Raw genomic sequence first — 23,458 nt, 5'->3', positions numbered from 1 at the left:
AAAATTTCACCTTGAAGCACTTAAAGACAGGGAGAATTCTAAGCAACTGAAAACAGAGTCTTATCATAGGGAGTGTCAGACAGACAATCTATCATACCACTCCCAGCTTTACCTTTAACAAGGCCCGGATTCCCCAAGCTGCTCTATGTGGCCAGATCCCACGGCTATCACCCCCTAGTGCCACTGACATCAGTTTGCAGGACTGGGAACTAAATGTTGACAGCAAAGTGGAAATATTAGTTTAATAACAGTCCTTAGCACTTCCATACAGCCTTGCCAACACTTTAACAAAACTGCTTTAGAAAAATCTCAAATGGTCCAACCATTATTTTTAAAGAATAGACCCAGCCACTGCACTATTTGGGGAAACCTTTAGGGGTTGCTTTCAAATAATCCATGCAGGGTGAAGGTTACACTTTCTTTGCTTATTTTATTAGCGGACTGGAGCCTTCCCTGGGCAGGAAAACAAAGCGGAGCAAAGAACTTCTTTAAGGAGCAACAACTTAACACAGGGCAGGAGGCGGGGCGAGCCTGGAGATGTGAGTGTAAACTCCCGGGCACGGCGCGAGACTGTGTCCGGCCGGCCGGGGGCGCCGAAGCGGTGGCGGGTGCAAGGCAAGCAGCAGTGTCAGGAAGTTGCTGCTGGTCGGTTCCTGTGCCCCGGGGGAGCGGCTGGGGCGGAGCAGGCGCTGCTGTTGGAGCGGGGAGGGCCGGGCCGCGGCGCAGGGGAGCTGGAGGCTCAGTCCCCGGGCAGCGGCAGCCGCGTGAGTAGCCCGACCCAGGATCGGTGTGTTCACAGCTCCGCGGTGCCCCTGCTTCGCTCCGCTTGGGCCAGGCGCTGGGTTGCGTAGAAAGGCCCCGGTTTCAAGCGACAGCGCAGCTGGAGTGAGCGGCGCCCGCTTTCCTTCTGGAGCCACCAGGCCGCTGGCGCTGGGCACCAGGGCACGCGGCGGAGTCTCTGCACAAGCGGGTGGGTGTCGGTGTAAGAGGCGGTGGAATAGCCCCGAGCCTGGGCCACGCAGGTGAGAACAAGCGAGGTCCTTCTGACGTGCTCGGGGCTAGGCAGTTCACTGCTTGGGGCCGCTGTGACGCTCCAGAGCGGAGCAAATGCTAGTGCAAAAGAGCATTTGACAAATGACTCTGCAAAAGGCAGGGAGGGGGGTTTTCAAAGAAAACTCACCCCAGACTCGGGGACCAGCACGTGTGTGCAGTGTTACACAGTCTTCTCCCCACTAGTTAACAGGCCTGATTTAATTAAGTGCCCCAAAGTGATAAGTAATAAATCAGAAGTGGCTGTCTGGAGAGGCTTTGTCCTTCCGCCATTGATTTCATAGGCTCCCCCTGACTTGACACATCTACACCATGTTTCCACTAAGAATTTATTAGTCAGAGTTAAGTGCATTATTGCACCTAGGAGCCCCAGTCTTGAACCAAGACCCTAGTGGTAGGTAGTGTATAAAGAGAACAAAAGAGGGTCCTTGCCCCAAGGAGCTTACAATCTAAGCACAAGACAGCAGCCAATAGCTGCATACAGACAGACTGCTGGGGAAATTCCTGGCCTCGTGGCTGCCAGACATGCTGCTCTGAGCAGCATGGGGGGGGGGGGTGGGAAGTTGGATAGGGCGGAGGTTTGGGGTGGGGGGGAGGGGACAAGGAGTCCCGGGAGAGGGCCAGGCTATTTGGGGAGGCACAGCCTTCCCTACCTGACCCTCCATACAATTTTGGAACCCTGATGTGGCCCTCAGGCCAAAAAGTTTGCCCACCCCTGATGTAGAGCAAACGGAGGGGAAATACTGAAGGAGGGTTTAGAGTGTGAGGGGAAAAAAAACAAAACATTCACAAACATTATCAGAAATCCTCCCAACAGTTGTCTAGCACTGGTGCAGCTCCACCAGTGACAGCCATGAGGTGAGTGCTAGTGTATACCAGCAGCATACACTTTTACCACTGTGGTCTGAATGGGAAATCTTGGCCCTTATTTTTACCAACGACATAAGCAGATATAACTCAACTTGTTTGTCGGATAAACTTGCTTTTCAGTAGAACAGCATTCATTTTCTATAACCCAATACTTGTTTTGACCTAATTTAAGGATGTATCAGTAAATAATATTGTAGCATGCTTCAATATGCATCTTAGTGTTGCAAATAATGTTAAATAAATATTTTATACAATAGCACTTTTGATAATGTAGATGTTTCCAAATACACTTAGCCTTTTCCAGCACACTTCTTATACCTTGTCATTCATTATAAAACCACCACCTTTCTGGTTTTGCTAATAAGATAGTTACTGTACATATTCTGTATGTAAGCATATAAAGTACCGTCACTAGTCAATGTGATCAAATCCACAAAAAAACAAATAATTTGTATTAAAATATAAATTAGATTACCCAATACTACAATTTCTGCCTTTAATTGATTTCTGATTATCAGCAGCTATGGTCAAATAACTTGATCACTGGCCACGGGAGAGAGCCATTTGATCAACAGGAAGATCACAATTTCGAATGAAATAAAAAAAAAAAAAGACACTGGAGGCCAAGTATTTTAAGAAGTAGAGGCCCGCTGATGGGCACAAAGATGTGTGTTGTATGATTTTGCACACATTCAAGCAATTTGTGCGTGCAGACAGATGTTTAGCCATTTGGCAGTCCATTGTTCAATGTGTATTTGTGGGAGTTGCATACAGAAGTAGACTTGCAGTTCTGTGCAGAACCTGGATAATTTATCAAAATTTGTCCCTGAAAATAAAACCCATGACTGAAACGCATTTGTATTGTTCAGAAGTGGTTACTGAAATTCTAGCACTTTCTGTGCATTATATATGCTTTTTTTATGCTCTTTAGTGGTCTTCTAAATAACTTTATCCTCTACTTATTGCAATCAAAGTGATAGGAATAGACAATCAGAATAAGCAAGTGGTAGCGTAAATGTCATTTGTAAGTGGCAAAGTAGGCATTTTGGTATGTCTATACATTTAACATATGCTTGCTTTCCTTTAACAGAACAAGCCTCAAACCTATGTATATTATTTGCTAGCCAAGTTATTAACAGTGAGAAACTTTTCTAATAAAATCACAGAATCACAGAATATCAGGGTTGGAAGGGACCTCAGGAGGTCATCTAGTCCAACCCCCTGCTCAAAGCAGGACCAATCCCCAATTAAATCATCCCAGCCAGGGCTTTGTCAAGCCTGACCTTAAAAACCTCTAAGGAAGGAGATTCTACCACCTCCCTAGGTAACGCATTCCAGTGTTTCACCACCCTCTTAGTGAAAAAGTTTTTCCTAATATCCAATCTAAACCTCTCCCACTGCAACTTGAGACCATTACTCCTCGTTCTGTCATCTGCTACCATTGAGAACAGTCTAGAGCCATCCTCTTTGGAACCCCCTTTCAGGTAGTTGAAAGCAGCTATCAAATCCCCCCTCATTCTTCTCTTCTGCAGGCTAAACAATCCCAGCTCCCTCAGCCTCTCCTCATAAGTCATGTGTTCTAGACCCCTAATCATTTTTGTTGCCCTTCGCTGGACTCTCTCCAATTTATCCACATCCTTCTTGTAGTGTGGGGCCCAAAACTGGACACAGTACTCCAGATGAGGCCTCACCAATGTCGAATAGTATCTGTAGAGGATATTGAGAATTCAGAAAATATCTTCAAAAAGAAAGGAGAACAATGGGAAAGAAAATTCTTTAAGAATCTTTTCCCCCCTCTTGTAGAATGGATCACTTCACTCTGAGGTTTTATTTGATAGCTCAAATGAAGACACTTAAAAAAATGTGCTTTTGAACTCATAAATCCTACTTTAACTAGCCATTATATACAAGATTGCATATCTTTCAGAAAGCTGTGTTTCACAGCTATTACAGCAATATACTGTATGTCAGTATGCTTTGAATTTGGAATATATATCTGGTCAAAGTCAAGAATGTTGACTCAATATATTTTAGGGTGTAATGCCATTGTCTGCAACTAAACATAGGCCCCTGTGCATTACCATGAAATGATATCTTTAAGAAAATGCTACAGTCCTACAGCACTCCATCCCAGGTGAGATTAAAGTATTATAATTAAGGGAGGGAAGGGATGTGGGAGATGGTGCTGATAGTTTATTTTCAGAACATTTTCCATAACAGCGTGCAGAGATTTTGTAACATTCCCCCATTGAAGTAAATATTAAAATGGTGATACAGAATATGCTTATAATGAATGAATTCTGACATGAGAAATTGGTTCTTCCCTCAAGACTTTTAAAAAAAAAAAGTGCTGTGTGCTCTTGGAAAAAAATAGTACTTCAAGACTTTATGAACTGCAGTATGTTTAGGATCTTTTAACTTGTTTAGAATTCCAGGAAAAATACTCCACCCCTACTATTTATTAACCTTCTGTCTGCAAAGGAAAGAGCACTCTACCAAGCCTAACATGCAGTACCCCTGCTAATCCAGTACCATGCATGTCATGAGCGAAGACTACCAGTCATTACATCATTTGGGGAATCAAATAATGGGTCACTGGCAAGACTTTAAATATGTACTCACAAATGGTCAGTTGGCAAGTTCCTTTCATGAGCAGGGGCATCAGCAAAGTGAACCTGATAAGTCTGGTAAGTTTCACTGTTGCTGTTCATGATAAGTTGGGTAGGAGTAAAATGGACCAAATTGTGTAAATTTTGCTTAGCTGCTGGTCAGGAAAACTGAGCAGTAGCAGAGGCTGGGCAGAGAGATTCAGAAAGGAAGAGTCCCCAAAAATGAGAAAAGGAGGTTCCCAAAAATGGGGCTAGAGAAAAGGAAAACAATGATGCGGCTGGAGGAGGCTAATGCAAATGGAATAGAAAACATGGGGGAGAGGGGGAAGCATCTAGAATTGGGGATGAGGGAGGGAGTATAGAAGAAGTTCCCCCTTCCCTTCCCATAGCCAAGAGGGACTTTGTTGTGGAGCAAAAGGAGAGAGACAGGCACAGCAGCTTCAAATTTGAGACACCATATAAAAGATAGAGCCCCCAAGTAAGGTCCCTCAGCACCCTATGAGGATCCCACCAGTACCCCCATTTACAGCAACTGTTGGGCACTGGGTTTCCTCATCCCAGCACTGCCCTTTGTCTCTGCTTGGGGGACCATCCTTCATACCAGCATCTGCCAAGTTAAATAACAGGTAAAAGGGACCAGATTAACAGCAAATTCATTTTCATGTGTGACCAGAGCTAGGTTTGAATGAGGAACTCCAGAGGAAAGGCTATTCTAATACAGGTTTCAGAGTAACAGCCGTGTTAGTCTGTATTCGCAAAAAGAAAAGAAGTACTTGTGGCACCTTAGAGACTAACCAATTTATTTGAAGCTCATGCTCAAATAAATTGGTTAGTCTCTAAGGTGCCACAAGTACTCCTTTTCTTTATTCTAATACAGCACCCCGCTGAGCCACCAGTCTGTTTTCTTACAGTCAATGACTGCATGTTTTCCCTCACTGCTTAGATAGAGCCTTCTTTCCCGCTTCTGTTCTTTTTACCATATTCAGTGTGTGGATCTAGATTTACAGGCCAAAGATCAAATGGAGAATAGTATGTAACTATTATACAATAGTTTCTGTAGCAGTAATTGTTTAGTTCTGAGTTTTCTAGAATAGTCACAAACACACGAAGCTGCAATAGTGTTTGGTCAGTGGCCTATGGATTTCTGAACGGTGCTAACAGCCATGCTAGTGTGCAATAAAGAGAGGCAGAAACAGACTCTCTTCTTTTTGGCCATGCATCCATATTAGACATCTAGATTAGAGCAGCTGCAATCGGCTCTTTTATTCAAATTTAACATAACTTACATGATCCTGACAGGTTACCAGCGCAGTCCCTTGCATAAAGGTACTTGTGATTTGTCCAGGGAATCATGGTTGCTCTGTGTCTTGGGATCCTTGGTCTTAAATTTTAATCATTACATGTGCACACAGTATTCACAAACACTGCAAATGCACATGCAACTGCTGTAATCAACTGCACAGTCGGTTATGCACAGAGAATCATGAAAAAGTGGACCTTACTAGTCAGATCCAAATATATTCATAATTCTGGGTCCCATACATTCAGAGCCATGGAAGTAGAGTACATCAAGTGTCTTGAAGTTGAGATTATTGAAGAAAATGTCATTATTAAAAATACTAAGTTGAAAAAAGTTTGACATGCGTATCTTTTCTTTAGCTTTATAAACAATTAACTGGTTAAGGTAGTTTCAGTGTCACAGTTTATGCTGAAAACTAGGATTTATTTGCTGGAGAAGACTATTTATAGATTCGTCCAATGTGTCTTTCTGGAATGTAGTACTGGCCAAGTTTATCTTCCGAACATCATATTTGTCAAGTTATTAACATCTCTTTACAGTATGGAATAAAAGGGATTTTGGCATTAGCAAGCTCTTTTGCTTCTTGTTTATGTATTGTTGATCCTGAGAAGGATCTTTAAATGTCAGAAAGAGCTCTCAGAATTACTGTATTGAAAAGTTCTGCACTAATTGTTAGCAGTTTAATTTCATCATTAAAAAACGCCCACACAAAAATCCCACGCTACAGATTTTTCCCATGTTGAGTGTAACATGTGGGGCATCTGCACAACATTTTCCTTTGCCTCTTGTAAACCGAGGTAGGGGAAGGATTGATACAGATTGGACTTTTGCACTCTGCATATTAGTGGAACCAGTGCATTGTACCTACCAATGGTGCAGACCAGGCTTAGTGAGCTGCTTGGTCACATTATGGAATCCAGATACTATTCAGGGCAAGCGTGCACAACAGTGCTACATCAGCGCAGCTGCACTGATGCTGCTGTAGCATGTCTGGTGAAGTCACAAGCGTCTGCTGCCGACATAGCACCAGTGTGGACAGCGCAAAACTTGCATCGCTTGAGGGGAGGGGATTTCACACCCCTGTTTGACGTAAGTTAGGTCGACTTAAGCGGTAGTATAGATCTGCCCAAGAGTTACTTGAATTCTTGTATGAATTGGTGAGAATAGATGTGGCCCAATGATTGAGGTTACGCTCTGGGGTATTTACCTTTTAGTAGTTTGCTGCTGACAGGAACTAGACTTTACATCCCCATCTATCCTTCAGCACATTCAATAAGCTATTACTTGATTTTATCCAAAACCATGTTTTGTTTCACCAGAAGGAGAATGAACTCAGAAGCCAACACAGAGAGCCTCCCCTGGGCCAGATCCTCAACTGTTCTTCAGGAGCTATGGTTGCTCTCTGCTGGGCCAGTTCCCTAGCACAGGTTGGAGCAGCTATTCTAACCTGCATTAGCTTCCCCAAGGGACTATTTTGGCAACCAGGGACTTCAGGAGTCCCTGTACTGTGGCAGCTCTATACTATCTGATGGCATCTTCCCCCAACCCCACAGAGGTGTTTCAGAGGTGCTGTGTGGAACACAACCCACAATTGGGATCATTGACTTTAATGGAGTTACTTCCAATTTATTCAAGTGTAACTGCTGAGTAGGGCCCCCCCCCAATATCTCACACCACATAAGCAAATAAACCAGAGGCCAGGGCTCCTGGTCTTCTTTAGGCTGTAAGTTCCATGGAAGGCATATGGGATACAAGTTTGATTTGCAATATAAATGTTGAATTTCCTTAGCATTTGTGGCTGTGTCTAGCATCTGTTAATAAGTAATGACATTTAAGCTCATACATCATATCTGAATTGCACATAAGTTAATATTACTACTTGTGGACTGGATGTTATGGAAACCACAACTCATAGGCTTGAGGAGTTGGCAGTGTAGTGATTCATTAGCATCAGTAATAATTCTGGTCAATGAAGACCTATTCTTGAACTCAGAAAATACTCTTTTCTTGGTTTCACTTAAGAAAAAACAGACTTTTAAATATTATTTTTAATGACAAACTTGGTTGCTTGGTTGGTAGCAGAAGTATTTTGCCATGTTTTAAAATTAATTCAAATTAAATAGTTTGTCATTTTTATCTTGGATGCAAGTAGGTCCACATGCTGCATTTTATCATTCCAAACATATCCAATGTTGGGTAGACTTTCGGTGCTATTGTGGACATAAAAATTCCTAAATAGGACTGCTGAGGCCAGTTATTGTCAGATTTGCACATTGCTAATCTTTCAAGCTCACCTCTTCAGTTATGTAAAACCCTGTACAAACAGATTGCCACATGGCTCAAGAGAAAAAGTTTGTGGCTGCCTATTATGGAGTACTCACTCAGTGGCTGGTAAGGGAACCCAGGCTCACCCACTACTCCAAATTCCAGCCCAGGGACCCTACAAAGTGCAGCCAAGGTCTGCTCAGTCTTCAACCTTGCTGCTCCCTACTCTGCCTTCCACAGGTTTTCTTCCACCAGTGCCAGAATCAGGCAGGTAAGGGGACCATGCCCCCCCCTTTTTAAGATGGGCCTAGTTTGGGGGGGCAAAAAGGCATTGCCCCTCCAAACTGCAAGGCTTGGGAAAGCATGGAGCGGCTCCAGCAGGGGTTACGCTTTGCAGCAGGGGAGCTGATCATAATGCTATAAGTCAGGGGTGGGCAAACGTTTTGGCCAGAGGGCCACATGGGGGCGGCAAAACAGTATGGCGGGCCGAGTAGGAAAGGCTGTGCCACCACAAACAGCCTGGCCCCTGCCCCCTCTCCACCCCCTCCCACTTCCCACCCCCTGACTGCCCCCCTTAGAACCTCTGACCCATCCAACCCCCCCTGCTCCTTGTCCCCTGACTGTCCCCTCCTAGGACCCCACCCCCCATCTGCTCCCTGCCCCCTGACAGGCCCCCCCAGGATCCCCATCCAACCCTCCCCTACTCCTTGTCCCCTAACTCCCCCCCCCGGACTCCACCCAAACCCCCTGCTCCCTGTCCCCCCCCCTCCCAGGGCCCCCCACCCCACCCCCTGCTCCCTGAATCCTGACTGCCCCCCCCCCCACAACCTCTGCCCCATCCAACTGCCTTTTGGGACCTCCTGCTCCTTATCCAACCCCCTCTCCCCCCATGCAGCTCAGAGCGGCAGGACTAGCTTATTGGAAAGCCTGGGAGGTGGGCGGGTGCAAGCCATGCTACCTGCACAGCAGCACAGAGGGGGGGACAGCAGAGAGGGACTGGGGGTTAGCCTCTCCAGCCAGGAGCCAGGCAGGACGGTCCTGCGGGCCATAGTTTGCCCACCTCTGCTATAGGTGCTGCTATAGGTGCTGGTGGTAAGGGCAGAAGGAAGAGGAGCCGCACAGCTGGTTCCCCGGGAGCTATGTGCCGCCACTGGAGGTAGCGGACCAACTACCTGGGGGCAGAGGAGGGAGTGCAGGAGTTAGGGAAGAAGGGGCATAGGAATCCAATTTTGGCCTTACCTTCCCCTTCTACAAAGATTCCAGGGCCTTTGTTTTCCTCTTCATTCTTCTCTTTCCTGGGTCCACCCTTCTCTCAGGGTCAGGTTCCTACTCTTTCCCTGGTTTCCCTCCTTTTCCCTCTAGTACACAGAGGGTGGCTGTAGACTTCCTTCCTGTAACCTTTTGTGTTGCCAGCTTCCTGATCGTATACTAGCCCAGCCCACATCTGTACAGCTGAGCTTCTTTCTCCGATCAGGGGTTACTTCTTCAGCCTAAGTCCCTCATGTGTGGTCTATCATACTAGTTGGCCCTTTCTCAACTTCCTTTTGGTGCTGGTATAGGTTGTAGGGTGAACACCCCATCATACTGCCTAAGGACTTCTAGCCAACACTAATGGCACTGTGTTGTGTATCACAGTCACCTGGAACTTCGTGGTGAAAACAAAGATACAACTCAGATCCTCCTGCTCCAGAAGACCCTACCAATTGAATTACAGGAGAATGTCTGTTAGCAGTATAGAGCACATGAGACACAGTTAACCAGCTGATTCCATCCAGAAGAAGTAGTGGAACACAATCACAACAGCCTGTGAATTACAATGTATTTCATCTCAAACGCCTTCTTTTGCATGTTTGTGACATGTCCAAATTCTTTTCCAGCATCTGAAAGTAGGCCATCGAATTATAGATTAACCACTTTTGCAAAATTGTGATTTAGCACATTAGACATAACTTCCCTTTTTTAGCAAATATAACTCTCATCTGTGGCACATGTTCTGGTTAAGACTGTCCTGGGAGCATAGCAAATTGTTTTTACCTTGCCTCCCAAAGAAAGACAAAAGTCCTAGACAGTGCAGTCAGGATGATGTGTCACTATTGGTATGGCTTTTCATTTAGGAAGGAAATTAACTAAGTTAATATAAAGTTCAGATTCACAGTTCTTCCAATATATTATTTTGTTCTTGTGTGATGGGAGGGTCTGTTGGCCAAATCACCTCTCTGTAAAGTCTGTTCTTCTTTTGAAATAACTGCTCCTTTAGCTTTAAGAAGCTGGACTTCGTGTTTTTCTTAACTTGCCTATCTAATGCATTGACTGAACCGTACTTTACAGTATTAATGCTCAAAGTTTAGGGCACACTTCAACTCAGTTCTATTTAATAGGGTTCTTGGGATATGCTTTTCATACACAGCTGATTATTCCTTTTGCTCTGTGTTGTGCCCCACACTTACCACAGCTTTCAAATACATTCAAATGAAATATAAAGTTGTTATCTATAGTTAGCAAAAGCCAATGTAAATTTTGTCCAAGAACAGTAGGATTTAACTCTATGTAAAATGGGTGGGTGGTCCTAGTGCAGTTTCTAATGAATAGATATCCACAATAACCACCATCAGAATTGACATCTTTGCTGACAATCGTAACACAGAGGCCAAAGAATGAACAGACATGGAGAATAAAGAAGTCTCTCAATTCTACAGGTGATCCTTAGAAGCCAAGGTTAAGACTCATTGGTAGGCTATTATGGAGAAAGCAGTATTGCTATTCATGCTCTTGTATGGGTGAAAGTTTTCAGTATCCAGCATGGCATACTGCACCAGCACTAACTTCACTGAAAAAAACCAAAACCAAACAGACCCTAAACCCATCAACATCTTTCATCAATTAGTTTGCTCTTGCAGAAAGAACAAGACAATTTGCTCACCCTTAAAGTTAAATCATCTTGTCTGTAGTTTGTTGTTGTGTTGTTTTTTTTAACTTGCTTCAGGAAGCATTATTTTAACATTCTGATTAGATACAGAACTAGTTTGATGGAACAATTTTGAGTAAGTAGAATATTTTGTGTCAAGCAAATCGGCAAGATTACAGCAGTTCAAAGCACAGCAGTTTGCATTCTGTTAGTATTGTGTAGTTCTTACTGGCATATGTCTAGTTGAAACATTGTAATATATTTATGTCAGCATTTGTGTAAGAGAATTTAGCAAAGGCACTGCAGCAAGAAAATGAAATCTAAATTTTAAATAGAGCTTCTTGGGTTACATTAAATTGATAATATGGCTGCTGCATAATTTTTTTTTTTTAAGATTAATATGCGGAGGCTGTGAACACAGAAGTGTTGTGAAAATGGTTTGCTTGAGTTTGTATTTCAGAACTCCCATGGAACCACCACTTCTGCCTTATTATTGGATTTTCTGAGCTATAGCTTAGTGAAAAATTAAACTATGCCATGCATGTAATTTCTGTTTTTTGTTTTAACAGGATAAAAGATGCTTTGGTTTCAGAGTACAGCAAAGCAGCTAGCAAAATATTCTTCTAGGCCACTATGGAAACGACTGTGTGCAGCCACTACAAATATACCAGTGTTAACTTTGTTCACCAAGGTAAAATATTAGTTTGTAAAGCCAGACAGGAAGGCCTAAATATCAGCCTTCCAGGAACTGTAGGTTCAAATAGATCCCAGACGGAAAGGCTCAGCCCTTCATCTTTTAGAGGTAGAGAGATTTAGTTCCATACAGCTTACTGTGTGGGCATCGTTTGGGTGAGACTCATAGTTTGGTTCTACTCTGTGACTCTATAGAAGTGGCAAGACGGAGTTGTCGGATTATTGTGCCTCAGTGACTCCTTAGCTAGTGGACCCAGTTTACAAGTTAAAAGTTCTTTTATTTAAGACTATGTCTGCACAATGGCGGGAGGGCGCTTCCCAGCTGGCTCTGCTCAAGCTAGCTTGCTAAAATTACAGTGGGGCCATGGTGGCATGGAAGGCTGCTTGGGCTAGCCACCCAAGTACAGTCATGCCCAACTCCCACATACGTATTTGGATTGGTAGCCCAAGCTACTGCCGGTGCCGTCATGGCCACACTGCTATCTTTAGCACATTCACTCAAATAGAGCTAGCACAAATGCCTGCTCATACTGGGAAGCACCCTCCTAGCTACTGTGTAGAGTAGACCATAAGTGGCCTGACCTGGGATTGGAAGGTAAGGCAAGTTCTTTATTTGTCATATATTATTATCCTAACAGAAGTGCTGAAGGCCAATTAGGCCCTCAATGACATCTGTGCAAAATCTGTCAGTGGGCCTGAAAAGGTTTAACATTAGTTCTATCGATGATGCACCAGGAGAAGTAAAATCCAAACCATTCCCTCTGTGCTTTGGTGGCTCTGCAGCGTTAACAGGAGTAAAAAGCGATGAGTAGTTTTTGTCTGTAGGTTGAGCAGATAGGACTCTGAATGCACCCAGAAAGCACATCAGTTAAGTAGGAATGGGGGCTATTTGTATATAGTCACTTTTCAGTGTAGAACCCTGTTAGGATAAAGATATTCAGGCCTGTCTGCAAAGGCCTGTACTTTAAGAATTTAGGTGTATTCTTATCACTTGGCTAGTTCTAGAGGTATAAAAGAAAGAATCAAAATCAGTGTCTGCTGGTGTAAGGGCCTTCTCTTACTGTGACAGTCTGAGACCCTGTTCTTAGGCTAAGGCCTTTGGCTAAGCAGCAGAGGCAGCCATAAGCTGGGAAGCAAACAGTCACATCCTCACATTCCAAACTAGTCACACTGAAATAAGGTGCTATTGGGCTGTTAGGCACTATCCGGACAGGATTGTATTCCTATCACCTCCAGAGAAAGGGAAGTGCCTAGAAAATGTAAAAGAAAACTTAGTTTGATAGCATCCTGTCTGGCAAAAACTCACTTATCAATTGCTGGGATGTGAAATCCTCACTTCTGTATTGTCTTGTCATTATAGTTCCCACTTTGCTATTGTTTGTCTGTATAATCTCTGTCTGGTTCTGTGATTGTTCCTGTCTGCTGTACAATTAATTTTGCTGGGTGTAAACTAATTAAGGTGCTGGGATATACTTGGTTACATAATCATGTTACAATATGTTAGGATTGGTTAGTTAAATTTCAGGAAAATGATTGGTTAAGGTATAGCTAAGCAGAACTCAAGTTTTACTATATAATCTGTAGTCAGTGAGGAAGTGGGTGGGTGTGGGAGGGGGAGATGGGAACAGGGGTAAGAAAATTGGAATCATGTTTTGCTAAAGGGGGAAATGGGAACAGGGAATGGGAGTAAGGAAGTTGGAATCATGTTTGGCTAAGGGTAGGAATGGGAACAGGGACACAGGTGTAAGGCTCTGTGGTGTCAGAGCTGGGAAGGAGGATACTAAGGAAGGAAACTGGAATCATGCTTGCTGGAAGTTCACCCCAATAAACATTGAATTGTTTGCACCTTTGGACTTTGGGTATTGTTGCTCTCTGTTCATGCGAGAAGGACCAGGGAAGTAAGTGGGTGAAGGAATAAGCCCCCTAACAAACCTTAACTGAGATCCTGTGTTCTTTGCAAAAGTATTAATGATCCCACTTCACTTTTCATAGGAAGAGGAGTTTCATTTGGTGTCTTTGGCTAAAGTTTTACCTTCTGTACATTGTTTTTGTAGCATATTATTTATTGATTTTGACTGGTAATCCCTCGATTCAAGGATGATCTCTACCACGGATTTACATGTAGGTCCTGAAAGGACTCAGGAGTCTTATACTGGTGCACGTATACAGATTGCAAAATGCTCTAAGATGAAAGTTTCTATGTAAGTGTAAACTGCTGTGAATTTTAAATAAAATGAAAAAAATGTGAATTTGCTGAGAGAAGATGAGACTGGAGAGGCTCCATCATCGAGTAATGTTTGTTTTTTTTCCTACCCAACCTGGAAAAAAGTTAGATTATTTTACAAAGGTGCGGACTTTCTAGAAAAAGAAAAGTCAACACTTGTTTCTTATCAGTGGAATGTGTGTTATATGAGGAACATACTTTAAAGTCCCATCTCTGTCTCTGCCATCTGATCCAGCACTGTGCTTTTTCATACTCCAAAGGGCAATAATGTAGGTAGTACTGGCATTAATTTTAGAGATTAAGAATTAGAAAACACTCTTTTGCATGATTATTGTGCATACATACTGATTAGCAATGTGAAATTCTGTGACCAAATTTCTGATAGCAAAGTTGAAACAGTTTTCTAAATTGGCCTCTTTTGTTGAATACGTGCTTAAAGTAAAGTACTTTTCACGTCTCTCAGAACGTGTCATATCACTGGCATTTAGAAAACAAGCTCTCACTAAACTGCAGGCTGCTTTTAATAGACCAATTTGTGATCTCTGTTTATCCCTATTCACCCCAGGCTTGTGGTTTCGGGTTTTGTTTTGTTTTTTTAAAGTAAGGACAGGAGTAAGTATGAATGAGGCTCAGCATAAGTGAGAACGTATTGTATAAATAAAAACCTCTCCTTTCAGCCTCTTCTGTTGCCCAGCACATCTGCATCTCTCTCTTCTGTATTAAATTCAAATTCTGTTTGCAGCCAGGGCAATTGAGTACTTTCAGAAAGACATGAACATATATACAAGCTGCTGAATGTCCCATTAAAGCAGTTTAAAGTCTGTTTGCAGAGACCCTTGGCTAGTCAGAATTATTTCTCAGCATAGTTCCCATTGGAACTCAGTGCTGGCTTTATTAAAGGAGTAAAGTGCCATGACTTGCTTTGTTGCTTAGCACTTGTCCCCACACAGAGGTTGGAAACGAAATAGCTAGATAGTTTTAGATCCAAACCTTTACTTATTTCAATACAAGGCTTGGTTTATTTAACTGTAGTTCAATCAAAATAATTGAACTCTTTATCCAAAATAAGTGTCCCCGCACAGACTTGCATCAAAATAACTGAAAGTGTGAATTCAAACTGATAACAGCCTGGTCTAAATACACAGTTTCCCAAGTTAACTTAAAGGTGTGATTCTGCATTTAAACTAGTGTAAGTTTGCATGTGGACAATCAGTTTAAACCTGATTCACCCACGAAAGCTTATGCTCCAGTACATCTGTTAGTCTATAAGGTGCCACAGGACTCTTTGCCAGTTTAAACCTGGTTTAAGTTGTGCCTGTAAATGTATACCTACACTGATAGAAGAGTATCCACTAAAACTGCACTGTTTTAACTAAGTCAGGTCTTAAACCACTTCAAATCCTAATGGTGCAACCTGCATGCTTAGACAAGCCCGTAGTAAGGAGAAATGGTGTGTCTGTTTGCCTTTCTGCCCCTACCAGCTCATTTTACCAGCTCCACTACCTTAGCAATCTTTCTTTTAGTAATAACCCATAAAGAGTTGAGCATCCCGTAGTTTAGTTTGAAGAGTCTAGTCTGTTACAACAGATTACATGCAACAAAATTCTGTCAGCCCTTCTCAATAACACATTTGGTCAGCTGATTCACCATCACCAGCTCTTCCACAAGTTACAAACAGCAGCAGTTGCACTCCAAACTTGTTGTCCTTTAGCACCTTGCATAGGGTTTCAAACATTAAGGGTGTGTCTTCACAGCCTAGTCTACTTACCCAAGCTAGCTTGACTCCAGCTAGCATGGGTAACAGCAGTGAAGAGAGCACAGCACAGACAAATGAGCCAAGTGTGTATCTAGGTAGGGTCCGTGCTGCGCTTGTATTACCTGCCCTGAAACTTATACTGCATTGTCTTCACTGCTGTTACTCACACAAGCTGAATTCAAGCTGGCTCTGGCAGACTAGCCTCTGCACACCTTTTACTATGTAGACATACCCTAATAAAGCTTTGGGGAGGGAGGAAAGGAATAGACATTTTCCATCTCTGAACAGTACTTCACACCAAAGAGACAGAACCATCATGTTTTTCCTCACTATATTTTGTGTTAAATTACTATATGCCAAATAACATACACTGATGTGTATCTGGAGTGACTCCAGGGAAGTCAATAAAGTTTTCCAGATATACATTTGGGAAGTGACTGTAGAAGTCAACCCTATGACTATCCTATAACTTGTCTTCAGAACCATGCAGCTGTGTCAGCTTTTAGAACTTGCACCATTTCAAAAATATTTTTATTGTGGTCACAAATTAAAAGGTAGAGTCAAAAATCTTAGAGGTGTTGACCGGATAAAAAGGGAGATTTTCTTTTTATTACTTATATAAAAAAGAATTTTTAAACTTGCAATCTATGCCGTGCTGATTAAAATGAGATTTTGAAAATGATGTGGCAATGAGGAGAGAACATTTGGAATAATGATAGCATGTAACTTGTTTCTAGGTATGTTTTATTGATTATTTTAAGATGATCTTCATATTTTCCTTTAGAACCCGTGCCCTCTATGTGATGAAGCAAAAGAAGTGCTTGAGCCATATAAAAACAGGGTAATGCAATACAGTACTGTGTATATTATAGAGAAAGAATAGTTAATCAGGGACCTTTCTTTGTAAAAGAAAAATTGCTTGATTTTATTTGCATCCATTAGTCTTTCATGGGCAACCTCTTCAAGAAAGTTTTAGCACTGATTTCCATAAAACTTATTATTTAAAAGCATTTTCAGACTCTGTGGCTCAAGTAAGCATTAGCAAACTAAACCAATGAATGCAATGTTGCATCTATTTAAAAAAACTTTTGCTACTATAACAGGGGTTCTCAAACTGGGGGCTGGGACCCCTCAGGGGGTTGTGAGATTATTATATGGGGGGGGTCACGAGCTGTCAGCCTCTACCCCACGCCCTGCTTTGCATCCAGCATTTATAATGGTGTTAAATATATAAAGAAGTGCTTTAATTTATAAGGGGGGGGGGTCGCACTCAGAGGCTTGCTATGTGAAAGGGGTCACCGGTACAAAAGTTTGAGAACCACTGGACTATAATGTACATATATCTCAAGTTTATAATGCAGTTTGCAGCAAAACTGCTGTGAGGCAGGTCCATCAAATATTCTTTGCCCTGTGTCACTTGAAAGTACTTTCCCACCATCCTCCCCAACTAATATTCTGTCAACTGCGTGTAGTGCACTTTGACCAGTTTTTGAACCTCAGTTGCTTGAATTTAGAGCAAGTGGTGCAAGCAGCAGTAGACACAAAGAAATGCTGCACCCATGAGCAAAACAGAAAATGTCTGTCGACCCACCTGCAGAAAGAAAATGACCAAGATCATATGTGGTACAGTTCCTCACTGGGAATCCAGGGACCCATGCGGGGCTAATATAGAGGCCTGCTGAAAATTTAATCCATTTTGTTAAAGTAAATCTGAAATTCGATGAAAGACAGCAGCTATTTTTATTAAAAAGTGTCCAACGTTATAAAATGTTTAACATTTAGTTCTTTTCTTTCAAAGGTTATTTTGCAGGAAGTGGATATCACCCTTCCAGAGAACTCAGTGTGGTATGACAGATATAAGTATGACATACCTGTCTTTCATTTAAATGGGCAGTTCCTAATGAAGCATCGGGTAGATGTTAAAAAATTTGAGAACCAGCTTGTGAAGCTAGAGTTTCAAAATGATGAAAACCAATGAAGGAAATGCAGCCATTCTGACACTGGATTGAAGGGATTTTGAACAAATGGTTTGAAACTATTGCATACATTATCAAACCATATTTTCTTTGGAATGTAATGTACATATTTAACGTTAAAATTTTAGTTATTTGATTTATATTTCATTTTGTAGTAATGATGAAGCCCATCTGACTGAATAGCAACTCTTCATCTGCTATCCTAGATGGTTTTGTTTTTCAATGAGAGAACAAGTGCTATTCCACCGCAGCAGATAAAGTGAAATGCATTTTCAGATCATTAATACACCCTGCACTGACAATAAAGGAACGTTTAAGTTATGTCTGTATGAAGCTTCTTCTGTAAGACTTTCACAGTGTATCCCCAAATGCTTATTTTGAAGTAAAAAGGAGAGCTGTTAAGTGGGGAGGGGGATTTAAAAAAAAAAAAAAATCAAACTTATACTCTTGTATAGAATCAGAGACCTAGATTTAGTTGTTATTCACCTGTAAAAACAGAGTTTTTGGTTTTTTTTTAAAAAACAGTATGAACACGTTACACTTAAGCCTAAAATGTCTGCTTATGTTAAACTGAGAGATTTGAGCTCTTTAGTACTCAAGTAAAAGTATAAGTGAAAGTTAAATTGAACCAAGAGGGCCCAATTTTTCCTTGAAACAAGATTTAACACTGCAAACATGCCACTCTGTGCTACCTACCACCTTCATTTTACTCTCTGGAATTAAAACACCCTAAGAGTTTCCTTGTAAATCTGCTGGCATGAGATAAGATAGCTTCTCCCTTAGGCTCAGGTTACACTATTAAAAAGAAAACATGCTAGCATGTGGTTCTCTGCCACAATTAGGGATGCCCATGTCATACCAGGGCTTTTTCTTAATTTGCCAGGGGGCACAGAAAACATGATTCTCTAATCGTATTATGGGAACAGTACTTGGATTTAGGGTTAACAGTCTTTTCGGTAGTGTAGATTGGCCCTTATATTCTGTGACAGAACAGAGAAAACTGAAATTTTAGTCCCATCTGTGACATCACTGTATCTTAATTTAGTGACTGGCAAGTGTACTTGTATCACAGGGGGTGAGGCAGCTTCTACTAGTGCATTTTTGCATCATAGGGCAGAAAAGAATAATGTGGGTAGATGGAACTCCTTACATATATTTAAGGAGGAGGATGAATTGAGAAAGTTAATTGTTGTCCTTTAGGCTGAACAGGCATAGTACTAACTAAATAGTATTGGAAAAGTGTGATTTTTTTTTCAGTCTATTTAATCAATCTGTCCAAACAAAAAGTAATGTAATTACTACATTTCTGTTCTTCTCAGCACTGTTGTATCTGAGCACCTTCCAGAATTAGGAAATTAAACAAGAAGCCTGTCTATCAAAAGGTGGGTCTCTTCCTCATTCTCAATCCTTAGAAAATTCCAAACAAGGACACACACATTAAGCACCAGACAGTCTTACCAAATTAAGATCAAGTATTCACTACAGAATTTCACACTAGTTTTCAGAATCACAGAACTTCAGAAACCTGTGCCCTCTCTCTGAGTCCTGCAGAAAGGTGGGCATCATTAATGAAAGAGGCAGGAATGTAATTGAAACTATATTAAATTAACAAAAACAAAAAAAAAAACCCCACAGTAAAAATATCTACTTAACCCAATAGCATAGTCTTGTTTTGGAAAACTCTCCCTCAACAACTCAGATTAGCCATTTGACGTAGAAGGTAACAGAAGGGCTTGTTACCTCATGAGTCTGAGAGTATACCCAGCTGTTGCATCTGTATAACACCTTATCACCCTGGCCTTTGGTAAACTACTTCCTCCCCTTTTTATTCTTAGGTCCACTTTGCCACTTCCTTGGCCCTGATTCTCAGCTATCTTGCCGTGGCACGACCACTTACACAAGTGCAAAGTACAAAGGATATGGAAAATATTAGCACATCAGAACTTTGCACAGGTATAAATGATTGCACCAGGGCCAAATTAAAGGCATTGTGTCTTCTCTCTCTCGCTCTCTCACCCCCCCCCCCCAACCAAATCCACAACAGGTTTCAACATCCATTGTATCAAAGCACCCTTCCTGCACTGGATGTTGAAAAACAGGTCTGCCCCATCCATAGTCATATTCAACCACCGAGGGGGTGTGCTCAGAGGGGAAGTAATTTATTTGTATTTGTGCAAGGCCAGGGAGACTTTATAAAGTTTAGGCTACCCCTTAAAGAAGCATATTGAGAAGGAGCCTTTAAAACGTGGGTCTGAATTGCTTCTATGTCAGCATGCAAGTGCTAATTGGTTCCTTTCCAAAATATAGGAAAATTTCAGAGCCAGAGTTTTTCCTGACTAATTTTTTTTGATAAAATAATAGAACTGTATAGTGCATTTCACCAGTAGATCTCAAAGCATTTCACAAAGGCAAAGCATTGTTACCCCTATTTTACAGATGGCATAGAGAAGTTATGTGATTTGCCCTGTATCACAAGGTTAGTCAGTGGCAGAACTTGGAATAGTCAACAAGTCGTAGCTATACCTGAGATAGCAGTATTTTCCCTTGTTTTTATTACATCTTCTGTGTGGGAAATCTCAGGAGCCAAAAGTAAACCTTTCTGATCAGGTCAGAAGAGGACGACTTGTCTGTGCCTTATTCATTCACATGGAGGGTGGGGCGTTTTATTGTTAACTACACATGGTATTTTTCTAATACTTCGTATTTTAATGTGAATGCTAACAAGATTTATAATAGCATTATTTCCATGGATCACAAATGAAGTTCTTATCTTGGGGCTAACTGAGGAGATGGAGGCTTCACAATGGTCAACCAGATTGATTTTATTTTAGGAGGTCCATCTAGCCCAGGGATCGGCAACCTTTGGCATGCGGCCCTTCAGGGAAATCCACTGGTGGGCCGGGATGGTTTGTTTACCTGCAGCGTCCGCAGGTTTGGCCAATCACAGCTCCCACCGGCTGCAGCTCGCCATTGAAGGCTAACGGGGGTAGTGGGAAGCGGCGTGGGCCAAGGGATATGCTGGCCACTGCTTCCTGCAGCCCCCATTGGCCTGTAACAGCGAACTGTGGCCAGTGGGAGCTGTGATCGGCCAAACCTGCGGACACTGCAGGTAAACAAACTGTCCTGGCCCAGCAGTGGCTTTCCCTGACTGGCCACACGTGCCACAGGTTGCTGATCCCTGATTTAGTGTAATAAAGAGGTTGCCTCTCTCCAACGCAGCCTCCTAGGCAGGATCAGAGCGGATTCTGCATTCCTTGTGCTTTCCCCATACTAAATTTCTGTTGACTTAAATGGGAGTGTTGGGGATGCAAGGAATGTGGATTTGAGCATACAGACCTCCTGGATTTGAGAGAGAGAGATTTCCCTGATGACTAACATAAAAGAGTACTTTCATCCATTTATCTTGGAAAAAACCTCCCCTTTCAAAGACTTTATTTTATGTATGAGATATAATGCTAAACACTCTACATTTACCTGAGAAAACATTACTACTCTTCCCTATTCTCACTCTTAGACTTAGTCTCTTACCAGAGAAACAAACATAAGAACGGCCATACTGGGTCAGACCAATGGTCCATCTAACCTAGTATCTTGGCTTCTGACAGTGGCCAATGCCAGGTGCATCAGAGGGAATGAACAGAACAGGTAATCAAGTGATTAATCCCCTGTCGCTCATTCCCAGCTTCTGGTAAACAGAGGTTAGGGACACTTCAGAGCATGGTTTTGCCTCCCTGCCCAAACTGGGTAATAGCTATTGATGGACCTATCCTCCATGAATGTATATAGTTCTTTTTTGAACCCTGTGATAGTCTTGGCCTTCACAACATCTTCTGGCAAAGAGTTCCACAGGTTGACTGTGCATTGTGTGAAGAAATACCTCCTTTTATTTGTTTTAAACCTGCTGCCTGTTAATTTCATTTGGTGACCCCTAGTTCTTGTATTATGAAAAGGAGTAAACAACACTCATTTACTTTCTTCACACTAGTCATGATTCTATAGACCTCTATTATATCCCCCTTAGTCGTCTCTTTTCCAAGCTGAAAAGTCTCAATCTTATTCATCTTTCCTCCAAGAAAAAAACCTTTTTACCCTTGTCTGGCTGTACAGGCATGAAAACTGAGGTACATTTCAAATTACATGATGTGGGGCTGGCATAGGAGAAATAGCAGAATTAAAGTACTTTCCACCAAAGGAAACACTGCAGGACAAGGTGACTGAGCAACAACGAATGGCGGTCAGCTCATATCAGACTGTGGGAAAAGCTATGTCTCTGATGTTGCTGAGCATTGTTACAAGATCAAGGATGATAAGGCCTTTGTGGAGAAACTAAATGAATTATTTGCACTGGTCTTCACAGCAGAGGATGTGCGGGAGATTCCCAAACCTGAGTCATTCTTTTTAGGTGACAAATCTGAGGAACAGATTGAGGTGTTATTAGAGGAGGTTTTGGAACAAATTGATAAACTAAACAGTAGTAAGTCACCAGGACCAGATGGTATTCACCCAACAATTCTGAAGGAACTCAAATGTGAAATTGCAGGACTACTAACTGTAGTCTGTAACCTATCATTTAAATGAGCTTCTGTACCAAATGACTGGGGATAGCTAACGTGACGCCAATTTTTAAAAAGGGATCCAAAGCTGACCTTGGCAATTACAGGCTGGTAAGCCTGACTTCTGTGCCGGACAAACTGGTTGAAACTATAGTAAAGAACAAAATTGTCAGTCACATAGATGAACATAATTTGTTGGGGAAGAGTCAACATGGTTTCAGTAAAGGGAAATCATGCTTCACCAATCTACTAGAATTCTTTGAGGGGTCAACAAGCATGTGGCAAGGGCAATCCACTTGACAGGTCTGCAAAAGTGCAATGATGGTTGCAGCCTGTGATCTTAGAACATAAGAACGGCCATACTGGGTCAGACCAAAGGTTCATCTAGCGCAATATCCTGTCTTCTGACAGTGGCCAAGTGGATATAGTGTATTTAGATTTTCAGAAAGCCTTTGACAAGGTCCCTCACTAAAGGCTCTTAAGCAAAGTAAGTAGTCATGTGATAAGAGGGAAGGTGCTCTCATGGATTGGTCACTGGTTAAGAGACAGGAAACAAACAGTAGGTATAAATGGTCAGTTTTCAGAATGGAGAGAGGTAAATTGTGATGCCCTCCAGAGGTCTTTACTGGGCCCAGTCCTATTCAACATATTCACAAATGATCTGGAAAAAGATTTAAACAGTGAGGTGGCAAAATTTGCAGATGATACAAAACTACTCAAGATAGTTAAGTCCCAGGCAGAGTGTGAAGAGCTGTAAAAGGATCTCCCAAAACTGGATGACTGGGCAACAAAATGGCAGGTGAAATTCAATGTTGATAAATGCAAAGTAATGCACATTGGAAAACATATATAAAATGATGGGGGTCTAAATTTGCTGTTACTACTCAAGAAAGAGATCTTGGAGTCATTGTGGATAGTTCTCTGAAATCATCCACTCAGTGTGCAGCGACAGTCAAAAAAGTGAACAGAATGTTGGGAATCATTAAGAAAGGGATCCATCATAAGACAGAAAATATCATATTGCCTCTATATAAATCCATGGTACGCCCACATACTGATACTGAGTGCAGATGTGGTCACCCCATCTCAAAAAAAGCTATACTGGAATTGGAAAGGGTTCAGAAAAGGGCAACAAAAATTATTAGGGGTATGGAACGGCTTCCGTATGAGGAGAAATTAGTAAGACTGGGACTTTTCTTCTTGGAAAAAAGATGACTACGGGGGGTGGGGGGATATGACAGAGGTCTATAAAATCAT

The 23,458-nt window shown here is 42.1% G+C and overlaps 1 protein-coding gene across 8 annotated transcripts; it reads left to right on the top strand.

Annotated features, from left to right (window-relative positions):
- Positions 1–588: 588 nt before the first annotated feature.
- Positions 589–17,969, top strand: C5H5orf63 (chromosome 5 C5orf63 homolog). Of its 8 annotated transcripts, none has more exons than XM_077817401.1 (5): positions 589–764; positions 11,569–11,690; positions 16,457–16,513; positions 17,471–17,517; positions 17,804–17,969. In XM_077817401.1, the coding sequence occupies exons 2-5, from the start codon at positions 11,577–11,579 to the stop codon at positions 17,829–17,831; spliced, it is 246 nt and encodes an 81-aa protein (XP_077673527.1). In that variant the 5' UTR covers positions 589–764; positions 11,569–11,576; the 3' UTR covers positions 17,832–17,969. The 8 variants fall into 8 exon arrangements, with proteins under 8 accessions (XP_077673527.1, XP_077673521.1, XP_077673522.1 ...); XM_077817395.1 differs by adding an exon at positions 4,402–4,607 and having other exon boundaries at positions 595–1,022; positions 17,471–17,969; XM_077817400.1 differs by having other exon boundaries at positions 597–764; positions 17,471–17,699.
- The last annotated feature ends 5,489 nt before the right edge of the window (positions 17,970–23,458 follow it).

Source organism: Eretmochelys imbricata, chromosome 5 (assembly GCF_965152235.1).
Source record: "Eretmochelys imbricata isolate rEreImb1 chromosome 5, rEreImb1.hap1, whole genome shotgun sequence".
NCBI classification, from domain to species: domain Eukaryota; kingdom Metazoa; phylum Chordata; order Testudines; family Cheloniidae; genus Eretmochelys; species Eretmochelys imbricata.
Note: the sequence above shows the minus strand (reverse complement) of the source record. Positions and strands in the feature narration are given on the sequence as shown.